The following is an 18,051-nucleotide window of genomic DNA, read 5'->3' as shown; positions in this document are numbered from 1 at the left end:
AAAAACCCCCCCCCCCCCCCCCCCCCCCCCGCCCCCCCGACACAAAGCAAAATACTAACAACTACTCATACATCCCCTTTCCTCCCCGCCCATCCACAAATCCTTCTCAAACTCTCCCTCACCTCAACCATCAATCCAACCTTCACACGGTCTTTCCCCTCCCCCCATTACACTCCTTCTTCCGTGCCGCAAACAGCGCCTCAGGCGGCGCCTGCCCCGGATCACACTCCCAGCACTCCCCCCCGCGCTCCCGGTGCACCTGTGTAGTGAGTTCGCACAAGGGGTGGCGGGCGCAAGTGCGGCGGACGGTGAGGATGTGGGTGCAGGTTGTGTGTTTGAGGGTTACGGTTGTGCACATCTTTTTGCTCTTTTTGGGGATGGGAGAGAGAGAGAGGAGGAGGAAGGGGGAGGGGGAGGAGGGGGGTTCTAATAACCCGGGTAGGTTTGTTTGAGGTGGTAGTTCAAGGGTTGCTTGGTGAAGAGTGCTGGGCGTGGATGTGGTGATTGATTTAGGAATGCGGGATGGCATAATGGGTGAAACTGAGCTGAACTGAGCTGAGCTGAGCGGTGGAGCGTTCTCGGCCCCGCGGAGGACAGAAGATGCTTGGAAGAAAATTTCCTTCTCTTCACGCGGAAGAAGGATGTGGTATGTAGTATTGGGTGGCTCTTAGACTTTTTATTCGAGGAGGTTTCCTTCCCTTCCGGCAAGGGAGGGGGAAAGAAAGGTGTTGTTGTTTGGGTTGGGGTTGGAGATCTAGTATGTATTTGTCAACAAGGGACTGGTTCAACTTGATTGCATGCGGCTATCTTGACCGGTTATCTAGATACACATTCACATACATATATACTTCCGAGGCTGGGCTTATGAACAGCTCATCTTTCCACTAGCCATCCCAGCCATCCCAGCCATCTCAGCGACCTCACGTACTCACCTCAGATATCCAGGCCCCTTTGTGATACCTTGTATCACCACGACCTTATCTTTTACACCATCAGCAAGACGTCTCTATTCAGCAGGCCTCCCGCGAGGGAAAAAAACGGAAACGAGAAAACCTCAGGGTCCAACCCGCCGCCTATCCGGCATTTAAAAACCTGCACTGACAACAACACACCCCATCCCCCCGCCCTGACTAATGCACCCGCATAGCCCCAAGGAAGCGATTCGGGATAAGAACGAGACGAAAAGAGTATAGAGGGGGTGTGCGTAAATTCGGCGTGAACCCTGGAACCACAAAGACTGGCACAAAACAGCATGCGATCGCCGATTCCAGAGAAAAAGACACACCGCCAGCCACCAGGCCCCCTCCCCCTCACCCCTCGCCCATGCCATAGGCGTCAGACCACAACGTGCGACGGAAACGTGGGCGCGTTCCATGCATGGTGGCCGCGGCCAGATGGGAGGAATTACCGGGGGAGAGGGACTAGACCTGAAGGGGGGGAACAGTTGAGCAGTATCGGTACCCGGTTATTGAGTGACTCGTGCATCTGGTGACGAGCTGGAAGGTAACAGGCGTTTTTCGGATGGGATCCGAGAGGTTAGGGGGGCTGGTGGGCTTGGGAGGGTTCATAGCAAGGAAAATTGTCATCGCCGATTTGGGTTTCTTCAGCCCTGTACTCGACTCGGCTGTTTCCGGATTGGTCGCAATTGGGACAAGTCCGGTGGTCGACATCGCAATAAGGTTTTTCCTTCGTCTCTGGATGGAAGATGGGTCTTGTTTCTTGTTGGATATTGTGGATTGCTCCTTTTTTTCTGGGAAAAATGAATGTTGTTTGCAAGGTGTGGATCGACCAGCAGTGCTGAGTATGTCATGGGAATGAGATTACGGGTATCTAAATTGAATAAGACAACATAAGCGCTGGCACTTTTGAGCAACGTATATAGGAACAGGAGAGCTCTCATCATGGCAAAAGGGTGTATGTATGCTGTGCCAGACGTGGTACGTCAACCGAGCTTAGGACCGATGGTTTAGCCGATTGGAAGTACAAGTCGCTTAGCGTCATACTGATACTACCCTTTATGCTGCAAGCCACGCAGTTTTCTGGAGAGTGTTACGACTGAAATCAGACAGGCGGCGCCCATCAAGAAAGCCCAATGACTATCAGACATATGTTAGTAGAAAGCATCCGGATTATTGTCAGGCCCGCGGTTGCCATTGTCGACATCGTCCAAACTTCTATACTGCGATTGTCCGCCGCGGCCACGTCCTCGACCGCCACCACCACGGTCTCCGCGGTAGCCACCACGAGCACCGCCTCTTTGGCCATAGGATGTGTGCCTGTTGCTTCCGCGACCGCGGTCCCGGTTGCCTCCACGGTAACCTCCCGGCCTCTCGTCTCGGTCTCTGCCTCCGCGGCCAGGGTTTGGCCGCGAGTTGTCATTGCGTCCGTTCTGGTCCTCCTTGCGATGGGACTTGTTAGGGAAATAGCTCTCATACTCGCTCTCGTTTGCCGTCTCTTCTTCAATGCGCAACATCTGCTTCTCACCTACGACAGTGTCAAATTCAAACGCTTGCTCTTGTGGCACGGGGTGCCAGTTGGAGATGCGTGCAGCATCGGCTGGCCGGCCATTCTTGCGAATAGCCAAGACTACTGTTGGAACGGGATTTTCAGAGTAGAATTTTGCGCCTTTGGGCACAGTCTCGACTCTGGCCGCCCACAGCTTGTTCTCGAAACATGAAACAGCAGTCACCCTCCACCGGACCTTGGCACCGATACCGCCCACCTTGTCCAGTATGCTCTTCGGGCAGGGTTTTGGCGTAATCAGGATGCTGTTTGCAAGATATCGAATATCGTCTTTGGGGGCACCAGGGGGTAAGGAGACAAGAGAAGTCAACTTCTCAGTCATATCCGGAGGAATCATATAGCCCGTATAGAAGACGGTCTTCTTGATCTGGTACGGCGATGTGCCTGGAGGAACGTTGCCCGACTTGACCTGGATGTTGTGTGTGTTGATCATCTTCTGAATCTCCGCAATCTCCGCAACAGGGTCGAGTGAAGTGGCGTTTTCCGGAACCTGTATAACCTCTGTGGTAATGGGACGACGCGATGCTTGGGTTTGTGCCCTGATCAAGCCCTCATTGAACTGAAAGAAAAAGTCGCGGAAGCCTTTGGTGTGCTTCACTCGATCTTCGTAGATGTGCAGCCTCTCGGCGTCCTTGTACGTGTAGACAATGTCCTTTAGGAGCTCTTGCTTGAACTCCATTGTGCTCTTGAATTTCTGCCCTGCAGGCCCAATTGCAGGCTTCAGACAAACCATGTCGAATTCCAGGCGCCTGCTGCGAATGATGCACTTGACGAGATCGGCAAAGTTGGACTCGCCACGGCCCGTGAGGAGCACACTCAGTGCATCCTTTTGCGCCATTGATGATTCGACGAGCTCGACAATCTGTTCGTTCCACCAGCCCTGCCATGCGCGCGCCTCTTCCTTTTCGAGGCCTTGGCCTGTTGCTGCTAAGATGCTCGAGTCGTGCCACCAGCCTCCGTTGAGGAACATGTCGGGTGAGCCAAGCTGGCCGATGGTGGCGCTGTTCCATAGTTGCTTGTTCGGGAGAGGGCTCGCAAATACTGTTCTGTTGTCAGTACTGGGCGTGCGATACGGATGCGACAAGCATACGGGTGTTGTCAAAGTCGTAGACATGAATGGCCTTGATTTCGGACACGGGAGGGAGTTCCTTGTCGTCGCACGACCACCGCTTGAGCGCCGTCACGGTATGATATGTAGCTTTTCCATTTGGGCCTGCAACGGCAGGCCGGATTGCTGTTGCTAGCATGGCTGGGAATGAGCGTCGGAGACAAGTTGAGGCAATGCGTCGGGTGGCGGAGAGGAGCATGCAGGAGTGAAATTAGACTGCAACGGGCGCAGAACCTTCTGCGGTGAATTACACGCCTTTTTACACGTGCAGTAAGTGTGAAGAGTGAACGATGAAGCCGCAGACTGCGTGCAAGAGGGAGGTCGCGACTACTTTTGGCTGGCCCGAGCGCACTTCCGACCCATGAGCTCATCATCGGAATTCAGGGCCCTTTCTTTTCCCTTCTTCAACACTACAAGCGCATGCCAGCAAGTACGGCCGGGTCTGCGCACGACGACAGCGAAGACACATGCGTAATATGTCTTTCACCCGTCACAGAGAGAGCCATTACTGCGCCGTGCAACCATTACACGTTTGATTTTGTTTGTCTAGTGTCATGGTTGCAGCAAAGGTCAACTTGCCCGCTATGTATGTAGGACTGACTCGCATGATATAGTTACTGTTTCTAATACTGAAGCCTAGGCAAATCAAACGTCACTGCTGTCCAGTACGACTGGCGTTCTCCATCCGACTACAAAAGCTATATTGTCCCTTGTAGTCACCCTTCCAGCAACAACGACAGTCGCACAGACCGACCAGGCTCTCTCTTCGCTCCTTACGGACTACCCAGAAGGCCCAGAGGTACTCGCCGCCCGTACTCTCCACCTGTTGAAGATCCTGCTCTACGCAGACGTAGGGAGGTTTACCGTAGGAAACTGTACTCCCTCCATGTGGGCAGTAATCCCCACTCTGGATACCGTGACATCACGCCTGAAATGATTGCGCACTCTCCTGACATGCAGTCCAAAGCGCGTGCCTGGATCCGACGTGAACTCCGCGTCTTCACCTTCTTGTACACGGATTCCACAGGTTCTTCGTCCTCTGGCGCAACAACAAGTAGCAACGCCGAGTTTCTGTTGTCCTATATTGTGTCTATTCTGAAAATGGTGGATCTGAAAGCCAGCCATGGACACGCGGAGAACTTGGTAGCCGAGTTCCTGGGAAGGGAGAATAGCAGGCTCTTCCTACACGAGTTAAATGCCTGGATGAGGAGCCCATATACCAAGGTAGAAGAGTGGGATCAAGCTGTGCAGTACATGGAAGACTTGGATGCATAGCACAGTGCATGTCTTTATTACAGTTGGAAGAATATTGGGGTTTGGTGGTTGACGTCTTCAATCACTCTCGATAAGAAAATTAGATTCTTGTCTCTGATGGATTAGCAATATTTACTTGGATAGGGGCTCTTCACCTCCAATCCATTATACAAACTAGTTCTACTCAGACTCCATCCACCTCCTTATTTCGAGTCTGCTGGTGGTAGCATGACGACATACTCCCTCTCGCTCCCACCAAACTTGATTATGTCCTTGTCCCGAAGCTCAAAGTACCGGCTTGCTTCAAGCGCTTCACCGTTCAATTCCGTACCATTACTGCTTTCCAAATCGATAATGTAGGGTTTGACCTTTCCTCGTGTGCTTTTTACTCCAAACTCGTCTTCAACCGTCTTTTGGATATACCGGAACTGGATGACGGCGTGTTGTCCACTTGAACTAGGGTGCTCGAGAACATAGTCGACGACTTCGTGTGACCGGCCCAGTAGCCAACAGCTCTTTTGCCAGAGCTCAACCGTGTCTACTACATCGTCACCTTTGAAGACAAACATGCGCCATGGTTGTGATGAAGGCGGTTTCCGTGCCTCGGCTGGTTCGTGGTATTTGAGGGAAATTTTTGTGCCTTCTACCCGGTTAGCAGCTTTCGCCAGCGCACCTGTGGGCTTAAAGTTAGGTTTCTCCTTGTCTGCCGGGGCACCCCCGTATTTCGACGGAGGCTGGGCAGAGTCGTCGAGACCGCGGAATGAAACTTCCTGAGAAGGCAGAGGCTGCTTCTCACGTTTATGCCGAGGGGGTGAACGTGACCGAGACTTGGAACGTGTACGTCGGCGACGTTTAGGTGGCGGCGACCTCGACCGAGAAGGCGAACGACTGCGCGGCTTGCGCGAGCGATAAGGTATGGGCGAGCGTGAGCGCGAACGTATTCGATCCTTGTCTTTGGAGCGCGGCCGGTCTCGTCGGCTGTGTCTGTCTCTGGAGCGATCACGCCGCCTATCTTTTGAATGGTCTCTCTTCCGGTCGCCAGACCTATCACGCCTCCTGTCCCGTGACCTATCTCGCCGTTTGTCCTTTGACCTATCCCTCCTGCGATCCTTTGATCCATCGCGCCTCCTCTCTCTGGACGAGTCGCGCGGCTTTCTGTATGGCTCAGGCGAGGGCTCCCGTTTGCGAGTAGCGCCTGACTCTATCGCTGGATTCTTGGGCGCGCGGTCCTTGGATGCATTTCTCGGCTTCTCTGTTCGAGACCTGCTGCTTGAACGCCGGCCTGATGCCATTGAAGGCTCTCTCCTTGCGTGATCCGACCCATTTCGGGAGGAGCTGCTGGGACTCTTATTTCTGCTGTTGTCAGCCTGCGCCGATGCCGCCCTGCCCTCCTTCGACTGCTGGGTTAGCAGTCGTCGTGCGCTGTACGGCGACAGGTCTCTCGTCATGTTGGGGATCGATTGCTGGCAGCAGCCTAGCAGTGCAGCATGGAAATCAGAGCGAGATGGCGTGCCCGATTTTTCTCCCACTAGTGGATACAATAACCACGTTTTTGGGGTCAGGCTACAAGGGTAGCGGGAAGTAGCCGTCTAGGAAATTACGCCGTGGATGGCAGATTGCAGTAAGACAAGTTTGATAACTCCAAAGAGTCGCGACTAGGACGCAGTAGCGTGAAAAGAATTGAAGCTACGCGGTCGCGACTTTCCCCACACTAGACAGGCGGCCCAAGCTTGCTGCACCTCATCCCCCCTGGCCCGGCGCTACTTATTTGCGCTAGGACGCCACGTGCATCCTCTCCTGCGATAGTTATCCTTCATTCGTTTGTCACATTTCTGTATCTACCGCGGACTTATAGGGCCGCTATCATGTATTCATGTTTACAAGCAAGATATGGCGCCATCTCTTCTTCATTCGGGCCCCTTTGGCCTATGTAGGTATTGTGCTCAAAGTATGGTGCAGCTTATGTGTTCGGGCCTCAAGGCACGACTCAGGGCGCAATGAATAATTCAGACGCATTGCATAGGCAGTATAACCACGGACAAGACTCCATGAGTATCCTTGCTGTTGAATTCCCGTGCACCATCCCTTTTCCACCTCCAGCCCAACACTGCCACTCGAGCGTGTCAAGCTGTCAATTCATATCCATGTCTCCACGACTTCCTCGTTAATTGTATTGCGCCCCGGGCCGGCACAATGCCAGCCAAACCTGTTCACTCCTGGTCTAAACGCCACAGTGGCGTTGACTCTTCTTCTCGGACAGGACTACTCGATACGCTGAAACGGCGGCCATCGAAGCTTGTAACCACAGCAGCAGACGGCAAGCAAAATAGATCCAGTACAAGTGTTGCTCAGTACGATACCGCACTGGCCAGCGCAGTCAGTAACTTTCATGTTGCAGCCAACGATATGTTGTATTCGCCAGAATCGATAAACACACTATGCTCGAAATCCTCTTTTGTGGACAAACCCTTTCCCAACCGGCCACGGTCTGCATCAGTGCCATCATTGGTAGAGTTGCCCGCTGAGTTGCCTGAATCAACTCTTTTACAAGGCCAAGGCTATCCGTTGTATCATGATCCTATTCATGCGACAAAATCAGTTCAGGCCCTTCAGAATGAGAGCCATCACCCAAAAATGCAAGTGGCCTGCGAGAAGGCCACTACTTTGGAGATACCAAAGCCGGCTATACCAACATTAACCCACGCCAGAAGCGTCCCGCATCTAAATTCCCGATACAGTTTGGCAAAGAAGACCCGCCCCAGCAAAATCCCTGTTCCCAGTACAGCCGCTCAATCTGGTTTTCAAGGATTACAGCGAAATCACTCCTTGGCCGACACCACCCTGCAGAGACGTCCAGAGTCTACTCCGATCAAGTCGCTTCTGACCGTCACCAAAAATGATCTTGTCAAAAGAGATGGCAGAAATTCCGACCAAGGTCCTGAAAAGCGTCACGACTATATAGAAGCGGTGAGTCTCTTTCCGTTTTTCTTATATACGCATGTCAGCGAGATCTGCAAAAGTCTTGCACGAAGAAGTATTTTCGGGACTTTGATGTATAATGAACGTTGATGTTGACAACATCATCTCCTCAAACGCTTTCAGGGGCCACAACTTAGCCCCCAAACATGCTAATTGTTTACAGACGTCTTCTCAAACCTGCCCAACATCAACACACAGCAAACATGCCCATGAGCTAGAATCGACCAACGCTAGTCAACTTCAGACCATAGCAATATTGAAAGCCCAGTTTGACAACCTAAGAGCCGCACACGAATCCCATGTGGAGATGCTCAAACGTTCACATTCGGTGCAAGTTGCTTCCCTGGAGAACCAAGCACGACTGCTCAAGGAACGAATGAACAAAGAAGGCCTCCAGAGAAGTAAGTATAATTCTCCTTTTATAATACGAAGCTTGCCCACAGAGACTGCATATGATTGCTATTTTGTGATATTGAGCAACATGGGCTCTTCATTATACATTCGGAACATCACACACGCACAAAGTCCAATGACTAAGCATATATAGGGTCAAGCGGTAACTGGCTATATGTTCCAGTCGATGAGGGCGTTGAGAAGAAGCCGACGAACTTCGAATCTCTAGACCTAGACACATCTTTTGATAAGATATTGACGGGCAAGACATATTCACATATGCATCCAAAAAATGCCCCTGAAACGGTAATGATGCCTAGAAAAGAACGCAATTAGGATACATACTGAAACAGATTCATTAGGAAACCTTGAAGCGCAAGCTTTTCGCCTCTCCTCGACTGGAAACAGGAACCCAGAACCTATATTTGGAACTCAGCTTACACGCACGAAATAATGCTGCTCTCCAAAAACAGGTTGATTCACTCACGACAAAGTTAAACGAATCGAACGAGAGCGAGCGAAAGCTGAGAAGTACGCTGAACCTGACGGAAACGAAAGGTGCTGCGTGGGAGGAGAAGGCAAAGCACGCTAACAAGCTCATTGACAAACTCACTGAGAAAATCCATGCTCTAAAAAACACTGCTTCCGATCTCGAGGCTCGCCTTGAAATTGCCAATGCTAAACGATTAGACGCTGAAGAACAGCTCTCAAACTGGAGGGATAAGAAGTCGCCGTTTGATCTCACTCCCACCAAGCTATGTATCTCGCCGGGTACGAGTCGGGTAGCTTCAGGTACCCAAAGTAGTACTGGTACTCAAACTGCTAGCAAACCAGCTGATACTTCAGAAGCAGTCGGCTCAGAAACCCTGGGGCTAAATGCATCTACCTCGGAAATTGAGCAGCTACAAGCTCAAGTTGCTGAGAAAAATGTATACGTAGCTGAACTGGAAGCGAAACGGGAAGAGCTACAGCGAAAACTCAACCAACTTGAGCAAGAGCACAAGAGAGTGGCTGTCCAATCGGATCTTCAATATGAGCTTCTAAAAGAAACTCGCGTAAGCGACAAGCTAATCGAGCAACTCCGGAATTCGGTCATTAACCGTGAATCCACAATCATGGAAAATGAAGAAGCGATCCACACATTGATGAGGCAGCTCGAGTACCACAAGGTCTTGCTGCAAGCGGAAATCCGACAACATACAGCGATGAAGCTTTTTGTTGCCGAGGAGGAACATCCTCTGCCGGAGCTTAGGTCGTTGGCTAAGGGAGCAGACATTGATTGTTGGATCGAGAAGCTTCATGAGCGTTTGAAGAGAGAGAGGCCTCACAATGAGGACGAAGCTGTCATTGACACGCCCGAAGCTAAGGTCGAAAAGTTGCGTCGCGAGATTGACTTTTATGTGCGCGAAATTATCCTGTTCAAGCTTGATATCAAGGGGTACAGGAGCAACATTCGCAAATTGAAAGAAATGGCCGGGAACAAGGGTAGCTTCGAAGAATCGGGTGACACTAGAGAGAAGGCTTCCACAGCCTCACCAGTTCGATCTACTTTTGCACCCGTCACACCCGAGCTGGATGCCTTTCTCAACGCTTCGTCAATTGGGGACCACATCGACATCTTGTCGAGGTTGGAAGAGCATTCTGTTGCTCCGTCATCGCCGGGTCCTTCTCACAAGAGCTGGACTGCCGAGGATAATGAGAAGATGTTTGGGCTGGCGATACCCAAGGTTTCTCGGGGTTCGAAAAACAACAGCTTCTTTGCAACTGAGTCTGGTCGTATCGACTCGGCTTTCTCACCTTCTCCAAACCCAAATCTGGCTTCAGAGCACTCGACACCTTCGGTATGTGGGCTGACCGGTCTTTGGTTTACTATCTGACTCTAGTTTAGTGTGTTTTGAGCGAATCTCTTGAAGCTGACCAGCAGCCTGATACACTCAACGAGCCCGCAGAAAAAAGACGGACGGCATCAACGGCCGAACGGGAAGCAGCATCTTACAGACAATCTATATTCATGTCAGATGCCCCCGAGTCACCTCCAAGTCTGCCAGTTGATATTGCTCAACTACCAGACGATTCCAGTCCGAACGAACAGGTAGCGGAGATGCCATTCGACATTTATGATGAATTGGCAGTCTCTCTACTACCGGGATCACCTACAACATCACTCTCTGAAACAGATTCAGTCATTTCGACTGCGAGTGATTTCCTTTCGTATTCTGTGCTTCCAGCCGGACACAAACCAAGCAATGCCCCAACACTAAGTGTGCCCTTCCAGGTAGCTGCAGAGCCGCCGCCAGCACCAGTACTTGTCACGCCGGCTGTTGCTACTCATACCCTGGGCTGCTCAATCACCCGCGGTGCGCCATTCGATGTCAAACCATCTGCTTCTGATCCTAGTATTGACGAGACCATAGCGCCACCCACTCTCGCGGATGCACCAGTCCCACAAACCAAGATATGGCAAGAAGAAACGCCTAAAATAACCGAATCATCTTCGAGTTCTCCTACCGTGTTCGAAAAAGAGGAAGAGCAATCCATGAGCCTCCCTATCATTCTGTCCCGCTTACGCGAAGGAAGTGTAAGCAGCGTCTACTCGGCGGACAGTGTGTCGAAGCCCAGCCAACAACAAGATACCGAGATGTCGGAGAGCAACGTCATTAACATGTTGAAAGCGCTGCAGAGCTGCCCGTTCAGTCTCAAACCAAAATCTTCTTCTTCTTCATTAAGAAGCTTTGCATGATAGCAAAGAGTCCAAGTTAACATTTGCGCTCAGCGATTTCGGAGCAACCATCCTTTGCGAATGTTTTATCCGAAAGGATAGGACATGGAGTTTCTTTTGTTAATTCCGCTCGTCGGACTCACATACAGCACATGACATGTTTTTTTTCTTTTTTTCTCCTGGATGTGTAACTAGTTTTTGAACACGTGTATAAGTTAGCAGTAATGTCACAACGCATAAGTTGGTAACCGAGACGGAATTGGAACATGCACTATTAAATATATGTAAGCTTGCTGAGCCCAAACCCCTGAGTGCCTTTCTTGCAAGTCAGACATGATTGCGTGGACAGTTAACTATTGGTTTGTATAGTTGTTCGTAAAACCACGGACTATAGCAGTTTTTGGTTACGTGGATCACGATATCTCTCGTATGTGGTGCCGCGGTGCCGAGGAGCAGTCCAACTAGCCCGTATCTGTTGTATTACCTCGTAGCTAAGCGGACGCCACTAGACAGGGATGCTGGGCTCGCCGCCTTGGGTACCACCTTGGCAGGGACACTGCATTTCAGAGGCAAGCATTAGCTTCCCCCACAATCCGTCCATGTAAGATGGAGTCAGCTTCTTGCGCATTCTCCGCACTTCTCATTCCTCCCTTCTCCTTGCCTAGTGGGAGTCGTGGATAATCGTAATACAGAATGGCGCTGATGCGGCGCTACACGCTCTATGTCCTCATGAGCTTTAGTCTCATCTACTTTCTTTACTGTCTCAAGACACCTTATGAGAACCCAGACAACGCGGTCATAGTCAACGACCACGAACATGAGCAAAACCACGAGCACGAGCACAAGCATGAACAACATCCAGAGAAACACACACACGTAAATGAACCGCAAAAGACAAAAAAGTTCCCGTCGTTTGATTGGGCCAAGGTGCCGTTCCACAATCGCATCGAGTCGTTCACTCCGCTACCAGCCGGCGAACCGAAAGCGCTACCCAAGATCCAGTTTAAATTCGGAGCCGAAGACGCCACAGCTAAGAACATCCGCGAAACGAGGAGAGAAGAAGTCAAGAAGCAGTTCTTCAAATGCTGGAAGAACTATCGCAGCCATGCATGGATGCACGATGAGGTGCGTCCCATAAGCGGGGGAGTGTCGGACCACTTTGGAGGCTGGGCCGCCACACTCATCGACGCGCTCGATACTCTATACATTATGGGATTCGAAGAGGAGTTCGCGTCGGCCGTCGAGGACGTTGAGCTAATCGACTTTGGATACACGGATTTGGAAACGGTCAATGTGTTTGAGACCAACATCCGGCACCTGGGTGGTCTCTTGTCAGCCTTTGAACTCAGCGGCGACGAACGGTTGCTAAAAAAGGCAAAGGAGGTGGGCGAAATGTTGTACCATGCTTTCGACACACCCAACCACATGCCCGTTACGCGATGGCAGTTTCGCGCTGGGGGTGAGGGCAAGCCCCAAGCAGCCGACGGACAGGTCCTCCTTGCGGAAATTGGAAGTATGACCATGGAGTTTACGCGCCTCTCGCAATTGACAGGCGACCCAAAATGGTACGATGCAGTAGCAAGAATATCCCAGCTTCTAGAAGCCCAACAGAGCAAAACAAAACTCCCAGGCATGTGGCCACTGATGGTAAATGCACGAAATGCCGATTTCACCCAAGACATCAGTTTCACCCTTGGCAGCATGGCCGACTCCGCGTACGAGTATCTGGCCAAAGAATATATGCTCCTCGGCGGCCTCGATACCACCTACCACAAAATGTACGAAAGCGCCATGGACACCGCCTCCAAACACATCCTATTCCGCCCCTCAAACCCAGAAGACTACAACATGCTCGCCTCAGGCTTCGTCTCCGTCTCCGAAGACTCAACCCCCCACCTTGACCCCGTTCTCCAGCACCTCGCCTGCTACACCGGCGGCATGTTCGCCCTCGGCGGCCGCCTCTTCTCAAACGAAACACACCTACAAACCGCTCGCAAGCTGACCGACACCTGTGTATGGGCCTACCGCGCATCCCCCGCAGGCATCATGCCAGAAGTATCGCATCTCCTCCCCTGCGCCTCCTCCACCACTTGCTCCTGGGACGAATCCGCATGGCAACAAGGTATCATGGCTCGCACCTCTGCCTCCGAAAAAGAGCAGGATCCACTGAAGAACATTGCGAACTTGCGTCTTCCACCAGGTTTCACATCTATCGAGGACCGCCGCTATATCCTCCGCCCTGAGGCCATCGAAAGCGTGTTCATCATGTATCGCGTTACGGGTGAGCAGCAGTGGCAAGCTGCGGCGTGGGATATGTGGAATGCGATTTTAAAGTCTACGGATACGGATATTGGGAATTCGGCGCTGGTGGATGTTTCGGCGCCACAGCCGCCTAGGGAGGATAGTATGGAGGTATGTTGGCACCTCCTTTCCTCACCCTTTCAATTGCTCTGCTTTGCGAGCGCTATTGGCGTTTTGGGCTAACGATGATAAAACAGAGCTTCTGGATGGCGGAGACGCTGAAATATTTCTATCTCACGTTCAGTGAGCCCAGCGTTGTTAGTCTTGATGACTGGGTTTTTAATACCGAGGCGCATCCGTTTAGAGTACCGAAACCAAAGGCTTAGAGATATATCCTGGATTTCTTCCTTTTTCTTTCTTCCGGGTTGTATAATATAGAAAGGGTATGGGGTATGGGGGATTCTTGGCATTTACTTTAGGAAGAAAAAAGATGGTACACCCCTGTGTAGTACACAAAGATAATGGATGAAGTGCGTCCCTAGGTGAAGAGAAAACACTGTATAGCGAAACAAGGTTCATGATTCGGACCACTCGGAGATGTTTCCTCACAAACTTGTTCGAGACATAGCTGATACATAATGGTTCTTTAGCTATTATACTTTGGATTAACTTTACCTCTAAGACGAATTGCTGTGGTATTGTCCAGGCTTTTGGCTACCGTCGTCAACGCCGTCTCATTAGGAGTCTCTAGCGACTGCTAACCCTTATTCGTTCACGGTGTTGACTACTTCTCAAGGCATTCGGAGGGTTAAGAAGCAAGCATGATATATTGTATTGGAAAGAATACGGCGCGACGCCAGTCCTGTATGCCACGCTAACGTAAATCCCCATTGATTCTAGTCCTGCCCTCCCTGGATTCGCATGCTTAGGCGGGATGCAAAGCTCTTAGCGGGAGGCCAAGTCACGTAACCATCGCCTCGCGATGATCATCCCTTTCTGGCATTGAGCAGTATTTTAACCACCTGCTCATGGCCTTTAGCTAAAGCTGCCTGTAGTGCGTTGCCGCAGCGTCCACTCTCTGCGTTAATCTTAGTGCCCTTTCTGAGCAGTACAGTGGCAAGCATAATCGGCTTCCAGTTCAGCGACGAAGGTCCACTGCTACCAGGTCAGCATCATCGCGTGACAGGCGTGTCTGTGTAGTCAATATCATATGACCTATTGCAAAGTTCAGTTATACAGATCCACGATAGGCTGCCTAAGTTAGTAGTAATCTACAATAGTCGCAAATGCCGCGGGTGGCCAGACACGGGAAGCTGAAGTCTTATGACGTTGTCAAGGTATCAGGAAGTAAGCCACATGACTGGAATAATATAAATAAATGACGAATCCAGTCCCTATCCAATACTCCTTCACCAGCCATTACCTACCTCCAAGTATCCACTTGGACTCGACCTCGTCACATTTATTCTTATACGAGCAAGGAATCAACTGTGTCCAACCCCATAGCGTATGATTCTGCAGACTTGCGGCACGGAGACAATAAGCAGCCACCATCGAACCAACAGTACGCACAGGAATCAGCCTTGCAAGTAAGCGATGCTGATCCTTCTGTTGAGAGCGCACCTGCGAATTCATGCAGGCAGACTCGGGACCTGATCAATTCCCTGGTCAAATCTATGAAGAGGCCAGCGGATGAGAAGTGTTTCACCTGCCTCTGTAAGGATGGAGTTCTACGAATCCTCTACTTCCTACCCGCATCACTCGACGAGCCTACTCCAATCGTAGTGTACGACGCCAAGCCTCTATCACTAGGACTGCTTAAGGCATACCTTGACTATAGGATGGAGTGGAGCCAAGAGGTAGAAGACCGCTTTCGAGGAGTCGACGGAACATCTGTTCCACAAGGGTTAATAATTCACAGATAAAATATATGGTTGCAATTATTGTCTGACTAACTCAGTAGGCATTGGCTGCATACCCCACCGGGCGTAATTGAATCCCGGGGTAGTAAGAACGAGCGCACTGAAGAAATCCATAGGTACAATGACAAAGTACGACAAGGCGAAGGAAGTAGTAACGCAGCGAGGCCAGCTTGTGGAGGCATGCCCAACAATTTTGATATTGGTCCGCGTTGAAGCAATCTGTACCTATTTTGCCCTGCAGTGCTTACATCATTGTTCACTCATGGCGGTCAAGTAAACAAGGGTTGGTCGTATGCGGCGTAATCAAACGTAAGAGTGTATTTCAATAGTAGAATCTCGTACAGGCTCAGTTGACAGTATGCACAGAAGCTCTAAACATGCATTGACAACTTATCTCACCGTTTGCACGACGTCTGCTTCAGTGGATATATCTATCAACCTCTTAATATCAGTAGCTCTCTACTCGTGTTAAGATCTTTTGAACGAAGCGAGCCGGGCTGCTAACAAGATAGACTGATATCGAATCTACATGATTCTCGATACCGCGTCCCACTGTGTTGATGGTTATTACAATGAACGGACCAAGATACCAAGGCTTGTTCGAACATTCTTATAGGCCGGTTAATACATTGCGACGTAGCCCTTGACATGAAGGATCGATATAGCAGTCCACAAGTTAGTTGACCAGAATCCCATACGCCCTTGAAGGCGGGGTTTGGCTCTCGCCGTAGTACAGTATAGATAGCTACAGCCAAACAATAAGCTCCAGCACGGCACGACCGTTACCTCCAAGAAACAGCTGCTAGCTGTTCCAGACTTCATCCAGCCATATGTACCAAAGCCGCAGACATCCAAGCCAAGGAAATCTTTTGCTGGAAAAAGAGAGCTTGCGATGATTATCCCTGCGACGGAAACGAAGATTGTTGGGAGTTGAACTGCAACGATTGCGAGTGGTGGTCCCCAATGTTGCGGAGGAAGATCCTGGGGCTATATCAACAAGTACCGTTGCTCAGAAATCTATTGAAGGTGGATATATATCAGTCGAGGGGCGTCCACGCAGCTCGCAACACTGTTCCGTCAGCTCGCAAGGCTGTCGAGCAATGCATACGTTGCCTTCTTTTTCTCCTCTTCTATTTTCTGTAGAGTATATAGTCATATTGCGCGACAAGGTACCGAAGCTCCGAAACTGCCAACCTGTCTCGCTACATGGTGTATCTCTCCACTTAGGGACGCACTTTGGTGTTGAATCTGAGCTTCTTTCATGTCTACGCTGTTGAGAATGCTAGTCGCATATGCATCTATTCATAAACCATGTTTACAGAGCGAATGTTCAAGCACGTGAATCTCCAAAGAGAAGATGTTTGTTGGATCTATTCCGCTAACAATATATAAATCCGTAATATGCTCAAATAACAAATCTAAACGCCAGCGCAACGCGGCAGATTTAAGATATAAAAAAAGACTAGAGCCAAACCAGGGTATATATACACCTGAAATGATTGCATAACCCTCTCAACAACGGACATGAAGAGCATTCCCTCTCTCTTTATTTGACAAGCACAGGAGCTGCCTGACCCGCCTTCTCGGCAGCCAAATTTGCCAGTTTCTGCAGCTTCTGGGCGCGCACCTGTCTGAAGTAGCGGAAAAGCAGAATAAACGAAAGCTCGATGCGCTCCTTGGTCATCATGAGGAAACCTTGGACGAGCAGGCCCTTGAGAATCTGTGGTCCTATGCCCTTGAATAGCGCCATGGCGCCTTCGTGCTCGATGATATATTGCATGACTTCTGTAAAGGACTTGAAGGGCTTGCCGTTCCTAGATGGCGGTGGTTTTGACTGCAGGCCGACTTTTGCGACAATGAGGGGTTGTGTTGCGATTGTTGCGAGCATCTTGGAAAGCGAGCCGAGGACTGTTTCGTGTTAGTTTTCTCTGTTCACTCTGCATAGAAACAGAAGCCTAGGGCTTAGCATAACTTACGGAAGGCCTCCATGGGCTTCAGGTTCTTCTTTCCTGGGTACAAGACCTCGCGCAGCCGTTGATAGGCACCATATGTGATGGAGGGGTTGATGACCAGAACCAAACTCGCCCTCAATCCTCGCCAGAGACCGGTCCAACCGTCTTCACCGTTGACTACATCCATGGCAGTGGCAATCATGCCCTTGCGCTCTGACTTGCTCATGGTCTGCTGCCTCGTTGTCACTACCGCAACGGGGATAGTAAACAGCTGGGCGAGGGCGCCGGCAACGGCTCCTAGCGAAAGCTCGACAGCAGTACCGGGCGACGTTTGCAGTGCTCGGTTGGACATGTAGAGAGTGCGGACAATCGTGTACCAGTAAAAGTAGGCAAAGTTTGTGGAGGCTACGCCGAGCAGCGCACCTCCCATGCCGGCATACAGACCAGACAAGCCCTCCCGGGCGAAAACTTTTCGTATCGCATCGAGCGCACTATCGTAGTGCTCGTCATCAGCAGGATTGGTGGCGTCTGCTGTCGGAGAGCGCTTGACCTGAACTTGTAACCGCGTCTTGATCCTGGGGAATGCGTTAGCGTGTGCCTCAAGACAGCAAGAGGGCACGTTGGCAGAGATACGCACAAATCCAATGGGTAGACAAGAGTGTTTGCAATGACTGCGCCAGCTGCGCCAGCAACAGCATTACCCCATGGCGGTAGGGTCTCTACTTTGGACTGTCCGCCCATGGTAGCGGTTGCGGGAAGCGATTATCGGAGAGACGGCTCGAGCACTGCGCTGATGAACAGAGGACGCAATCGGCTATGGGAAGTGGCGGTGTTGTTGAAGTGTAGTTGCAGTTATCTCATGGCAGAGCAGCCAAATGAAGATTCAAGATGGCAGCATCGAAGGTGTAGAAAAAGTGGGCAAGGGACGATTGTGACGCTCCGCAACGCGATAGCGCGGTC

General features: G+C 50.9%; 9 protein-coding genes across 9 annotated transcripts; 4 read left to right on the top strand and 5 right to left on the bottom strand.

The window, feature by feature from the left end:
- Positions 1–121: 121 nt before the first annotated feature.
- Positions 122–686, bottom strand: COCSADRAFT_33693 (uncharacterized protein). Its single transcript, XM_007697413.1, has one exon. The coding sequence runs from the start codon at positions 527–529 to the stop codon at positions 143–145; it is 387 nt and encodes a 128-aa protein (XP_007695603.1). The 5' UTR covers positions 530–686; the 3' UTR covers positions 122–142.
- Positions 687–1,489: 803 nt separating this feature from the next.
- Positions 1,490–2,007, bottom strand: COCSADRAFT_277166 (uncharacterized protein). Its single transcript, XM_007698150.1, has one exon. It carries the CDS (start codon positions 1,901–1,903, stop codon positions 1,604–1,606), a length of 300 nt encoding a protein of 99 aa, XP_007696340.1. The 5' UTR covers positions 1,904–2,007; the 3' UTR covers positions 1,490–1,603.
- A 103-nt stretch (positions 2,008–2,110) lies between these two features.
- On the bottom strand, positions 2,111–3,770 carry COCSADRAFT_168032 (uncharacterized protein; the record flags this gene model as incomplete). The annotated part of the gene is made up of 2 exons (XM_007698149.1): positions 2,111–3,564; positions 3,614–3,770. 2 exons carry the CDS (start codon positions 3,768–3,770, stop codon positions 2,111–2,113), a joined length of 1,611 nt encoding a protein of 536 aa, XP_007696339.1.
- A 281-nt stretch (positions 3,771–4,051) lies between these two features.
- COCSADRAFT_168031 (uncharacterized protein) lies at positions 4,052–4,906 on the top strand (the record flags this gene model as incomplete). Its single annotated transcript, XM_007698148.1, has 2 exons — positions 4,052–4,217; positions 4,272–4,906. The coding sequence occupies 2 exons, from the start codon at positions 4,052–4,054 to the stop codon at positions 4,904–4,906; spliced, it is 801 nt and encodes a 266-aa protein (XP_007696338.1).
- Positions 4,907–4,997: 91 nt separating this feature from the next.
- COCSADRAFT_277149 (uncharacterized protein) lies at positions 4,998–6,530 on the bottom strand. The gene has a single exon (XM_007698147.1). It carries the CDS (start codon positions 6,331–6,333, stop codon positions 5,089–5,091), a length of 1,245 nt encoding a protein of 414 aa, XP_007696337.1. The 5' UTR covers positions 6,334–6,530; the 3' UTR covers positions 4,998–5,088.
- A 548-nt stretch (positions 6,531–7,078) lies between these two features.
- Positions 7,079–11,248, top strand: COCSADRAFT_178586 (uncharacterized protein; the record flags this gene model as incomplete). The annotated part of the gene is made up of 5 exons (XM_007698146.1): positions 7,079–7,852; positions 8,028–8,265; positions 8,412–8,563; positions 8,620–10,098; positions 10,146–11,248. 5 exons carry the CDS (start codon positions 7,079–7,081, stop codon positions 10,995–10,997), a joined length of 3,495 nt encoding a protein of 1,164 aa, XP_007696336.1. The 3' UTR covers positions 10,998–11,248.
- Positions 11,249–11,566: 318 nt separating this feature from the next.
- Positions 11,567–13,859, top strand: COCSADRAFT_178585 (glycoside hydrolase family 47 protein). The gene is made up of 2 exons (XM_007698145.1): positions 11,567–13,388; positions 13,475–13,859. The coding sequence occupies exons 1-2, from the start codon at positions 11,670–11,672 to the stop codon at positions 13,601–13,603; spliced, it is 1,848 nt and encodes a 615-aa protein (XP_007696335.1). The 5' UTR covers positions 11,567–11,669; the 3' UTR covers positions 13,604–13,859.
- A 1,004-nt stretch (positions 13,860–14,863) lies between these two features.
- Positions 14,864–15,352, top strand: COCSADRAFT_79109 (uncharacterized protein; the record flags this gene model as incomplete). Its single annotated transcript, XM_007698144.1, has 2 exons — positions 14,864–15,123; positions 15,181–15,352. Coding segments are annotated over 2 exons (432 nt in total), but the record flags the coding sequence as incomplete, so codon positions are not given.
- Positions 15,353–16,473: 1,121 nt separating this feature from the next.
- Positions 16,474–18,014, bottom strand: COCSADRAFT_135037 (uncharacterized protein). The gene is made up of 3 exons (XM_007698143.1): positions 17,729–18,014; positions 17,116–17,666; positions 16,474–17,047 (listed from the first exon to the last, which is right to left on the bottom strand). Exons 1-3 carry the CDS (start codon positions 17,830–17,832, stop codon positions 16,686–16,688), a joined length of 1,017 nt encoding a protein of 338 aa, XP_007696333.1. The 5' UTR covers positions 17,833–18,014; the 3' UTR covers positions 16,474–16,685.
- Between the last annotated feature and the right edge of the window lie 37 nt (positions 18,015–18,051).

Source organism: Bipolaris sorokiniana (assembly GCF_000338995.1).
Source record: "Bipolaris sorokiniana ND90Pr unplaced genomic scaffold COCSAscaffold_2, whole genome shotgun sequence".
Lineage (NCBI taxonomy): Eukaryota > Fungi > Ascomycota > Dothideomycetes > Pleosporales > Pleosporaceae > Bipolaris > Bipolaris sorokiniana.
The sequence above is the reverse complement of the archived record's forward strand: the minus strand, read 5'-3'. Positions and strand labels throughout refer to the sequence as shown.